Source organism: Ornithodoros turicata, chromosome 1 (assembly GCF_037126465.1).
Source record: "Ornithodoros turicata isolate Travis chromosome 1, ASM3712646v1, whole genome shotgun sequence".
Lineage (NCBI taxonomy): Eukaryota > Metazoa > Arthropoda > Arachnida > Ixodida > Argasidae > Ornithodoros > Ornithodoros turicata.
In genome coordinates, this window is record NC_088201.1 from 211661911 (window position 1) to 211674051 (window position 12141).

Below are 12141 nucleotides of genomic sequence, written 5' to 3' on the forward strand. Positions count from 1 at the left end.
AGCAACCGTATGGTTGATATTGGGGGGTATTCTGAAACGATTTATTTTTAACGACATATTCTTAACCTGGGATTCGTTAGCGTTTTTATTTACACGGGGATATTTAAGCGATTATTTTTGTGCGTTGATCTTTAAACATATGTTCTGGGAGATTGATAATTAACCGTGGCTACTTACGCGTTTATTTTGGAAATGTTATGTTTAAGAGTTTCAAACGGGATACACCCCAATTAAATTAGCAGATTTTGGTACTATTTGTCGAAGCAGACTATCTATTTCACTCGCGACCATACCACTTGACAGTAGCAACCGTATGGTTGATATTGGGGGGTATTCTGAAACGATTTATTTTTAACGACATATTCTTAACCGGGGATTCCTTAGCGTTTTTATTTGCACGGGGATATTTGAGTGATTATCTTGTTTCGACACTGCAGTTTCGAAATCAACTGGGTCGTATGCGACCGTCCCTATAAATTGCGTTGATCAGCATAATAATATTTCAGTACCTGGTTCCTACTTAGTCGTCTTTTTTTGATTTTCCATAAATTTGCTCCAGGTCTGCATCACGCTGGGGAGAGCGTTTACTGCTCCAGCCAGAAGATCCAAGATCTTATTTTGTATTGATTGACCCTCCATCGCCTTTTTCACCTGCGAAAAGTACGAAATGACATCAGGATGTGTACTGTTCCATATCTCTGATGACTGCCAAAAGAAAGATGAGCTTCGAATTTACCTTTTCTATATCTAGTTTGTGTGTTCCAGCCATAGCAGCAATTTCGTCCATGTGTCTAGTCCTCTCCTCTTCCATCGCCTAACACAGAAAATACGCTTTATTAGAGGGGAAAAGACCATTTTCCTTCCTGATCAAGCACTTGTCTCGATGTTCGGCATGGCTCTGCTTTGCGACAAATTGGTCTGCTGATACTCAGTGCACAATGTAAAGTGCGATTTTTCGCATTAAGGTGGAATGTCGGAGCTCGTCATCAATGAGATGCTCTTAGAGGAGATATCCACAGCACTGAACACTTACAAGCCGCAACGCTCTAAAAGTACAGTGGAGTCTTTCAACAGAAGTGGCGTGTGCACTGCCAACTCATCTTTTTTGTTGAGAGTGACCAATCAACCAACACAAACTTTGAAATATTCAGACGTAATACTGTGACAACGGATAGGGAATACGTATGAATTTTAAATGTCCATGAAAATTTTCCGGTAACTATTACGTAGGTCCGTATCAATGTTCGCCGTACACCGACCACACTGTACTACTACACTGTAGTGCACGTAGTAATACGTCGGGATACATTAAGACTGATTTCCGCAAGGAATGCGCCCTCAAAGGTATGGAACCCACCAGCGGTTGTCACGCCGTGAGAGGCGTACTGGGGTTGCCTCCCACAATTTACTCTTTTGTTTTGGCCGCGGCGCGCCCTACTGAAAACAAAATGAGCTCAGAAAGGACGACGGGGAGCGCCAGCTGGTGGGATTTGGAGACCTTCAAGCACAGCAGCTGCACAGAGGATCACAGCAATAAAGACGATAACGTGAAATCCGATCACTCATATTTGTTATGCCCCATATGTTACAACATTGGCTCTTGTTTTCATGAGGGACGCTTTTCGCAAAGATGTTTGCCGATGCTTTATCTAAAACTAGTGTCGATGTTGTTTTGATGTTCATGTGGAAAACGCTAAAGTACTCTGGCTTCGTATAGTTATGGACCTCACGGCACGAGGGAAAGTAGAATAAAGTTTGGGACGGAAGGAGGCTGGCTGGCTCGTCAATGCTGTACGATACGGTGTAAGACACCACAGGTATCAACAGCAGAAACAGAAGTCGCCTATCGTATCCCTCCTCATTTTTTATTTTAATCTGAGGTACCACGTTAGTACATCCGTGACAAGCTTTCCATTTAAGCCGTCAGTGTTTTATACAGTATGGCGGGTAAATAGATAGCGGTTAGATCGTGGGTGAAGTACATGATATATATAGGCGACCCACAGCGATGTGCTAAAACACGCGAACCATCGCGTCTGTGTGTGTTGTGTCAATCGCTCACGCTGCTCTATCATGGAGTTGCATCAGCGATTGTCTCTAATAGTCAGTGGCGTAGCCACGGGGGGGGCTAGGGGGGGCTCGAGCCCCCCCTACCTGCCACGGAACGACCCACGGAAATCGTGCAAATCCGAGGAGAAAATAATATATGGGGGGTGACAGTGTGACGATCGCGAAAGTTCTTACAGTTCATGGCGTCTAAGCAGCACTCTTGAATGGTTTTCAAAGTATGAGCTTTTCAAAATCCTTCCAATCTCGTGGCACCACCTCATTGGACATGACAGCCTATACATGTAATCGTATTGTGCACGACCAAATCAATTATTTTCGTTCAGTTTTTTTTTTAACCGCACTTTGCGGCGTGCACGAGTATGTGTATGTTGTCGCGCCCAGGATCAGCGGTGGGGGGGGGGGGTAGGGCGAGTTTTCGTATCGAGCCCCCCCTACCTTGGAGGTCTGGCTACGCCACTGCTAATAGTACTGTGTCTCTGTTTACACCACGTTGCAAAAAGAACAGCAACGTAATGCCGAAACAGCCGGAATGGTCTCAAGCAAACAGAAACCAAAACGAGTATCGTATACAGGGTGTTCGCCGTAACGTGTCCATGAATTATATTCAGAAGATCTAGACATTGTACAATGATGCCGCGTATTGCAAATACGCGCGCCGTGCAATTTACGAGTTCGAAAACGGCGTTTTTTGCTTTCTTTTTTTTTATCTGCTGCGATGCTGGATAGGATCAGTGATGTTTCGGGGTAAATCGAACTTGGGCTTTCCATTATCGTTAGAAAAACGCGGGGTTGATTTGGAAAATTAGCGAGATGAATTTTAAAAACTCGATTTATTGCAGTTGAAAATTGACAAAATCGGTCTTTCCTAGTGGCAAAAGTGCCAATACAGCAAGCGGCACCTTTGTAGAACATGAACCTCTTTATATATAATTCACGGACATGTTACAGGAAACACCCTGTATATCTCTGGGCGACAACAACAAGGAAAAGATGGGTTCTTTAGGTATTCGAACAGAATCGGTAATGTTATTACTTTCGGGAACCAACCCTGGTTACATGGACTACACGTTAGATGCCGGCAGGTGAAATCATATAAAGAAATACTATCAAGATAACCTGTTTGAGTTTTTCTTGAAAAGCAAGCTCAATCTCTTCTCGTTCTTTCCCAGCCCGATGCTGCATCTCCTGCACAGAATTCAGTGAGACATATAGGACGGCACACAACCATAGTAGCGGCACATAACAATTGGACTTACCTCGCTGTGCTCCCTCAGCATTGTACGAGTACGTTTGCACATGTCGAACCGGGCATTGAGATCCTGCAACGAAGGTATAAACCATGGTTGCATTAGTATCTGTTATCTTTCATCAGCAAATAAAGTTTCTCATGTGTAATCACGACTCAAATACGCAATGTGTGTGTGGCGGCCCATGGACGAACACGGCGCACATCTGCTGCCCCGCGCCACTGTGCCAGACAGCGAGCCGGCCGCGTGATACCGGTACCGGCTCCGTGATAGTGTGAGCCCGAGAACATCTGCCCGCTAGGACATTTCATCGTAGCCGGTGTGCCTCGTATAGAGGAACACTATTTTCCTCTCCGTTTAGTGACCCCATCAACGGACACCATGTTGGGCGTATTTCGGCCTTTTACCGTCCCAACTTTGGCGGCGACTTCACGAACCACTGCGGATACCATCGCTGAAGGTATGGTGCCTATTTCCTCCGATGACTCGCTGCGTGGTCATCCTACTCGTTCAACGACCTGGCATTTGACGACCACGCTCCTGCAGCGCACCGCGATCAATACGCCATTGTCATATTCACGGCGTAACTCCGTCCCAGGCTTCGTGACGGTGCTCCTCGTGCATTCACGAGGGAAACGTCTTGTCAGACCGGCACCGCACACGGAAGGGGCCGTCGTAGTGAGGGGCCAGGGGACGGCGAACGGTGTCACGACGCAGGAAGGCATGTGTGCAGGACTTGAGATCTTGGGAAACAAAAACCGGGACAGTGGTGGGCTGGCGCGGGGGGGGGGGGGGGGGGGGTCGGAGCAAGCTGACGGAAGAAGCGTCGGAGGCCGTGGACATAGTCGGCCGGGGGAACAGGCTGATCTGTTTGACCGGGGCACCAGAAGTCAGCGGGCAAACGCAGGGTCGTGTCGAAAACCAACTCTGCGGCAGAGCAGGCAAGGTCGTGCTTCCGGGCGGAGCGAATGCCCAGCAAGACTAGGGGCAGATGGTCGACCCAATGAGTCCCGGCCTGGCGAGCGATGAGAGCGGTCTTCAGCTGGCGGTGAAAACGCTCGACCAGACCGTTTGCAGCGGGGTGGTAGACTGTGGTCCGCAGATGGTGAATGCCGAGGAGCGCCATGAGTCGCCTGAAGAGGGCACTCTAGAACTGCCGTCCCTGGTCGGTGGTAATGCGGGCGGGGCAGCCGTACCGTGCGATCCAGGCGGAGAGGAGGGCGTGCGCCACGGTATCTGCAGTCGCATCGGGAAGGGGAACCGCTTCCGGCCATCGTGTATAGCGGTCCACGATAGTAAGAAGGTAGCGATGGCCGTGGCACGGGGGTAATGGACCAACGAGGTCGACATGAAGGTGCTGAAACCGTGCGTCAGGCAAGGTGAAGGGATGAACGGGTGTCTTGGTGTGACGTGTGATCTTGGCCTTTTGGCAAGCGATGCAAGCCCTCCTCCAACGTCGAACGTCCGTGTTCATTCCCGGCCACACAAAGCGAGATGACAATAGTCGCTGCGTGGCACGGATCCCAGGCTGGCTGGTGTTATGAAGATCTTGAAAGGTAGGGAAGCGCAGGGAGGGCGGCAAGTAGGGACGGAGGACGGGGCCAGAGAGGTCTCACCATATGTCAGACGACGAAAAGGGTAGAGGCGCCTTCTGAAGCTGTAGGGAGTGCTTGGTCGTGTCCGAGAGAAGGTGACTAAGCGTAGGATCTCCTGCTTGCGCGGCGGCCAGAGTGTCGAAGGTCATGGCAGCCGAACACGTGGCACCCTCGAGGCGTGACAGTGCGTCGGCCGGAGCGTTCTGATCACCACGAACGAAGCGGATGTCGGTGGTGTACTCCGAGATGAGAGAGAGACGACGGAGGTCGGTCGGGGGGTATGTGTCACGGTTGGACTTGAAGACAAACGTAAGAGGTTTATGGTCCGTGAGAACGTAGAACCGCCGGCCTTCGAGGTAATGCTGGAAGTGCCTCACAGCGTAGTAGATGGCGAGGAGTTCTCGGCTAAAGGTGCTATACTTCATTTCGGATGGCTTGAGCCGCTGAGAGAAGAAAGCCAAGGGGGCCCAATCATCCCCGGACTGCTGCTGCTGGAGAACGGCGCCAACGGCATGAGATGAGGCGTCCACCATTAGGCGTGTAGGTGCCGATGACACCGGATGTACGAGCATGGCGACTGATGCAAGGGCCGCCTTGATGGTTTGGAAGGCAGTGAGAGCTTCTGAGTAGAGAGTCAGAGGGGAGTTCGCCTTGGTGTGCGTACGAAGCAGGTCTGTCAAGGGTCGCAAGAGGTCGGCACAGTGTGGGATAAAACGGCAATGGAAGTTTACGAGGCCGAGAAACTCGCGGAGCTTCCGCAGTGAAGAAGGCACGGGGAAGTCTTGAACGGCTTGTACCTTGGACGGGAGCGGTGAAATGCCGTCCGCCGACACGCTGTGGCCGAGGAATTCCAACGATGGAACGCCGAAAAGGCATTTGCAGGGATTGATGGCCGTTGTCGTGCTGGCGCTGGAACACCTGGCGCAGGTGTGCTTCGTGTTCCTCATGAGACTTGCTGGCAATGAGCAGATCGTCCAGATACGCAAACACGAATGGAAGACCTCGTATGACCTCGTTGATAAAGCGCTGGAAAGTCTGTGCAGCATTCCGAAGACTGAACGGCATTCGGACGAATTCGAAGAGGCCAAACGGTGTGATAATGGCGGTCTTCGGAATGTCCTCGAGCGCTACCGGGATCTGGTGGTAGGCCTTGACCAGATCGATCTTGCTGAAGGTGATCGCACCAGCAAGGCCACTGGTGAAATCGTGGATGTGCGGCAAGGGATACTGGTCTGGTACTGTGCGGGAATTCAGGGCTCTATAGTCGCCGCAAGGCCGCCAATCGCCGGGGTCCTTCTTCGGTACCATATGTAGTAGCGGTGATGACCATTGGCTGGTCGATGGACGGATGAGCCCCAGCTGCAGCATGTGGTCAAACTCACGGCGAGCAATCTGGAGACGCTCACCGAAGAGCCGACGGGGGCGTGATACCGCGGGTGGTCCGGTGGTCTGGATGTGGTGCATGACTGAGTGCGTGGGCGTAACCTCAGGGTTGCACGGCTTGGTCACAGCGGGAAAATCAGCTAGAATAGTGGCGTAGCGGGACGCAGGCAGCACAGTACGAATGCCCGTAGAAGTCTGCAGCGCAGGCGAACCAGACACCGAAAGGGTGGTCAAGGTGTCTGTCAATTTCCTGCGCGAGAGACTGATGTCGAGTGCGAAATGCTGGAGGAAGTCAGCGCCGAGGATAGGGTGAGGTACGTCGGCGATTACGAAGACCCACCGAAAGAGTGTTCGTAGGCCGATGTCAATGGCAAGGGACCGCAGACCAAAGGTAGAGATCGATGAGGCGTTCACGGCTTGGAGGGTGGCGGAGGACTTGCCGTGGACTCGGTCGGCCTATGTAGGAGGCACAAGGCTGACCTCGGCACCCGTATCCACCAAGAACCGATGGCCCGCGACCCGGTCGGTGATGAAGAACAGACGGGTTGCCGGTGGGCCAGAGTCGTAGGCCGCCGCTATCGACTGGCCCCCGAGTTTCCCGTCCAGAAGCACGGCTGAGTGCACTTGAGGGCACGGTCGCCAAACTTGTGGTGAAAATAGCATACATCCCCCTGGGAGGCCGGGCTGCGGGAAGGGGATCGGCGCCGACGAGAATGAGAGCGTCGGTACCGTGGGCGACCAGAAAGGTCAGCGCGCATAGCGGCAACAGCGTCCGTAAGCTCTTTGACTTGCGCTTGTAGGGCAAGGAGCGTAGGATCAGACGGGGAAACAGCCGCGATGTTCTCAGTCCGTGTGAAAGGTGGCGCAGAGGGGGCGGAGTAGTCGATGATGCGGTCCGCCAACTGGGCAAGGTTATCGAGGGGGACCTCGTCAGATCCGGCCAGTACCAAGCGGACTTGCCGTGGGAGCCGCTGGAGGAAGAGCTCCCGCAGGATCGAGGGCTGAGTATCAGCCGAGTCTCCGAGGAGCTGCTTCATGCGGTGCAGTAATTGGGTTGGCCGCCGATCGCCCAGTTCTTCCTCGGATAGAAGTTGGCGGAGCCGGGATTGCTCGGTGCATTCAGTGCGGGAAAGAATAGCCTCCTTCAGCCGATCGTAGGGGTTGTCAGGCGGTGGGGAAGCCAAGAGGTAATCAACCTGGTCGGCGATCTCCATGGGCAGCGCGGACACAACGTTAAGGTACTTGGTAAGTTGGGACGAAATATGCCGAAGTGCAAATTGCGCCTCAACTTGAGAGAACCAGGCCCGGGGATTCTTGGTCCAGAATGGGGGAAGCTTAATCTCCCCGCCGACGGCGGCGATCGACGGATAGTCTCCAGCATCGTGGACTGGAGGGGACGTCGGGGCTGATGACGCAGTCCGTGGAGCGTCCATCGAGACGTCGGGTCACCAGTTTGTAGGTAGCGTGTTCCAGGAAAGAGACAACGTTCTGGCTAATGCACGGGAACAACTGGCCGAGCGCCCCGTGCGCCGTGCATTCATTAGCGCGACCAATGTGAACGAGCGCTGATGGCGTTGCAGATTGGGCGGCTCCCTACACAAGGAACGCGCACGTACGGCTTCCGTTGACAAGTGCAATTCACGAAAATATTGGCGACAAAATTATTGCATTCCTTGATAACGGCTCAACATTCAGAACAGCACTTTACAGTGCAGGGCAATAATATCATCATGTCAACCTATTCAACATCGTCCACTCCGAATATTCCCATTACATATTAAAGGAAGACTGAGGTGACCACCTTTGTCTAATTCTTTTTCGTTACGGCGTGTTCTGCGACGAATAAAATGAGCTCTTGCGAAAGAGCGCAGGTCACCTACTGAGCGCGGGCGAGGACTCTGTCGATAGGTTGGCGCGACTTAACATGGTCCCGGGGCACGTGACTGGTGACGTACAGCGACCCAGCTCAAGCATGTATGAGAGGCGCGTGAGCTGAGAAAAAGGGGACACGGGGACTTCCCCTACGTCACGCTAGGATCGCATCTGTTCCTGCATTCTCCGACTGTTTTCGTGAATTTGATTGCACAGCTATGATACACCGCAGAGCAAAATTATTTTAGGTGATGACTCGCGATGAACAGCTTGACGGATGAAGCAGCGTTTCGAGCCATGTTAGCCATGTCAGCATGTCACATGTTAATCATGTTCATGTCACCTCATTGTTCTTTAAGTATCCCTACGTACAACCAGCAGCATGGCCGAGCGGGCTAAGCCGTCCAGCTTGTTGGTGGTAGCCAAGGTGGTTGAAGGCTTGGAGGTGCTGGGTTCGAATCCTACCACCGGCTGCGCTGTCTGAGGTTCTCCATGGGTTTTCCTGAGAGTGCACAGTTCCCCCTGAAGTCGGCCCGGGATGCGTACTAACACCCCTGTCCCCCACTCTCTCCTGCTGTCCTCTCCCCATCTGTCTACATCTGTACGGCGCTCATAGCCACAGCTGCGTCGCGGCGCTAACGCAAAAAAAAAAGATATTCCACTGCACACCGCGCAATTCTTCTCAGTGGTTGGATTAGGAATCCAACTTGTGACCGTAAGCTGTGATTCCTAATGCCATCCAGTATACCTCGTTCATAACCTTATTTCTGACAAGATTAGAATCCTATCATAAAGATGGGCACGGTGGTGATGAACGTCATAGTAATGAACATTTTGTTTTTGCACCATGCACCTTGAAATATGCGTGTTTCTCTGTAGTAGCTACACAGGACGTTCTTTTATGGTTTCCCGATATATATATATATATATATCTTTTTTCTTGTAAAAAAAGATGCGAGAGCCTCATTGATTCTATTTGTCATAGGGGGGAGGGGGGGTTATGCGGCAAAGCCAGACATTCTGTTGGAAAGCGCATGGATTGGACGACTGCTTACCTAAATTCATTAATTTGCTCATTAATTGCACGTTTTCACGGGCAAATGTAAGCAGTAGAATTGGAACCAGCCATTATTTCAGCATATCATCTTTCACCCTGAAACAAGCACGTTCTTTGATATACAAGGTGTTTGACGAACAATGCGCCAAACTGTTGAAAAATGAATGTTGAAAAAGTTATCCTTTGGAGCAGTGAAAAAAAGAAAGAAAGAAGAAGAAGGATCCGTTAGATGTTCAAAGTTCCAATTAACGGGTTTCATGTCACTGTATCGCCCGGCGCAACTTCCTCCCCTACATTTTGACTTCAGTCCTTATATAATAATAACAAAAAAAAACGAAGTAAGTTCATTTAATTGCCTAACTAATTGCAAAGCCAAAATAGTTTGAATATCCTCACACCACTGGTAACAATATGCAGTCCGTCTTCAACTGTATATCTGTATCTATATCAAAGCCCATACTCGTTTCTGAATTTTTGTGACAGGTGGATTTAAATGATTATTGGCTCCAATTTTGCTATCTCGCATTTTCTCGGAAATATCTAATGGTTACGTTTGGCGAATTTTAGGTAATCAATAGCTCAAGAGCTACATGTGCCTTCCCACAGTATATCTGCCTGGCCGCATAATCCGCATGCACTAATGGCGCCATGTGCTGTATGTTCTTGACAGCCGAACGTAAACGCTGCTACGGTACATTACCTTCGTTAGCTGTTCTCGAAGTGCTGCGTCGACCTTTCCGAGCTTCGGTTCGCTCTCGAACTGTGCCAAGCACTCTTTCATCAGTTTGCCGTGTTCCATTTCAATCTCACTTTCAGATTCGGAATGAACACTCCTCTTGACGATCTGTAAAGCAGTTATGTAATGAAATGGAGGGGCGTATTAGAATTCCTGCATGCGGGAACACGTCGGCATATACATATACATTAATGTAATTATTATATATTATATCATCGTATCTGCATGGTACATTTCACTATAAGTAACTTTTTCAATTTCGGATTGCCAAAGCACTGTACTGCATAGAAATGGCAGTGTTCACGGGACTCGGTTATACTATCGGGACAGTTGCTGCTGTCGTGCATGTCAGAAGTACCGGAACGAAGCGGTCTCCGCGATCGGCGGAGTGTGCGTTTCTCGTTAGTATGACAGTTCGCTTTATAACCAAAATCTGCGGGAACAGTGGTTGTTATATTAACGAGGGTTCACTGTATACGACGACCTGGAATGACATATCGGTTTGTTTCACCAAGCGATGATACCTGAACATGAATTTCAACGTGATATTAAGTTTTTATTGTCATCTGTTGCGTTGCCAGTATGTGTATGCTAATACTCATTAACTAATTAAGAAGTTACGAGGATAGGCTATTGTTTGCAGGCAGGGGCATTGAAAGTGCTCGTTGAGAGTCGGGCGGAGAAAACAGCGTTCCTCGAACAAGCTATTCATCAAATCCGAAATCGACATTGAGTTACCAGTTGGGTGCCGGCTTGAACCGCTAATTTGGCAGATCAAGGAATTAATGTCTCCTTTAAAGAAGCAGTGAGTGACCCCCCCCCCCCCCCCCCCAAGTTTTCTTGTTAGTTCTTTTTTTTATATATATTTGCTGGCTGCGTGCAGTACAACGAATAAAACCAGCTCCTGCGAAGCAACGACGGGAGCAGGTGATCTTCAGCGGGCGATCGGGGACCTCTATTCTGCATACTTCTAAAGCAATATCTTACTCTTTGAGAGAGCTAATCCAAGGAAGAAGGAAGGTAGAGGGTAAATGGTGACGTATCCTATCCCCCTCGCATGGGACTCGTGACGTAGTTCTGCGCGGCCCAGCCGTGTTTAAGAGGCCCGAGAGCTGACCAGAAATGAACGAATTTACCGGACCATTTTGACGTCATGGGAGGATAGAGATGCCCAACGTTTTTTCTTTTAGTAACAACACACCAAACAGCCAACACATTTTGCATTTTGCATAGTGAGTCCTGGTGGAGCAGTCGACGAGTGCGACAGGGTTTCGAGACGGGTGAAATATCACCTGATTGCTTCTTTACTACGATCGTTGAGTTGCGATTCAGCAAATTGCTAGGACAAGTGGGTTGAGATGGGTAGTTGGTCGGACTACATACTAAAATAAAAACTGCAGCGAAATGATGCGGACAAGCGGGTTGAGACAGTAAACAACAGACAGAACTGCAGACTAGCAACTAGCATAAGTTTAATGGATAAAGACAATATATACATTATTTCCATTGGTTGTTGGACCTGTGTACTTTAGATATTGTCTCTATCCAGCAAACTTATGCTAGTTGCGAATCTGCAGGTCTATCTGTTGTTTAGTAGTCTGTATCTGTTGTCTTAACCCGCTTGTCTGCGTCCCTTTGTTACAGTTTCTACTTTAGTATCTAAGTGCTAGGACACGCGAAAAATGGCATGTGATTTCGGTCCATGGGAATGATAAGCTACGGTGCCACCAGTGACCACCGTACTAAACTAATGCCTTATTAATCTTCGCTACGCTGCCGACAGAGCCAAGAGCGGAAGTATGACGCCTTATTCAGCCAAATTTACTAAGGCCGTGTTCAGCTCAAGAATGAAACGAAATCTAGTTCGTCAGCTCTGGAAATATTACTGCGCCGCAGATAAGTAGCATGGCGCTCAATTGCTGCGCCTGATAATGTTATCCATTGTACTCGCTCCGATTCCGTATTGGCGCTGTTAAGATTGGTCGCATCACGCCACGCTGTAGCAGGAAAGTGTGATCTCCCACTGATGGTGCATGGTGATGCTGCGGTAGTTCTCGTGGCGCGCTATTGCGTGTCGTTGCCTCCAACGGCATATGCAGTTGACGTACTATTTTTTTGTGTCTTCTTAAACTGAACACGACTACAGTGAGTTCAAGAAAGGAGACTCTGCAATACACGTCA

General features: G+C 49.9%; 1 protein-coding gene and 1 long non-coding RNA gene across 3 annotated transcripts in view; one reads left to right on the forward strand and one right to left on the reverse strand.

Moving 5' to 3' along the window:
- The window catches only part of LOC135379028 (uncharacterized), a 29606-nt gene that overhangs the window by 11801 nt on the left and 5664 nt on the right, over window positions 1-12141 (forward strand). The gene's annotated exons all lie outside the window — the stretch shown is intronic.
- The window catches only part of LOC135379027 (atlastin-2-like), a 35591-nt gene that overhangs the window by 7242 nt on the left and 16208 nt on the right, over window positions 1-12141 (reverse strand). For both annotated transcript variants that reach the window (XM_064612277.1, XM_064612276.1), the window contains exons 9-13: window positions 9925-10068; window positions 3327-3389; window positions 3187-3255; window positions 737-814; window positions 510-651 (exon numbers count right to left, since the gene is read on the reverse strand). In XM_064612277.1, coding sequence (XP_064468347.1) covers window positions 517-651; window positions 737-814; window positions 3187-3255; window positions 3327-3389; window positions 9925-10068 — 489 coding nt within the window. In that variant the 3' untranslated portion in view covers window positions 510-516. The remainder of the gene's footprint in view (window positions 1-509; window positions 652-736; window positions 815-3186; window positions 3256-3326; window positions 3390-9924; window positions 10069-12141) is intronic.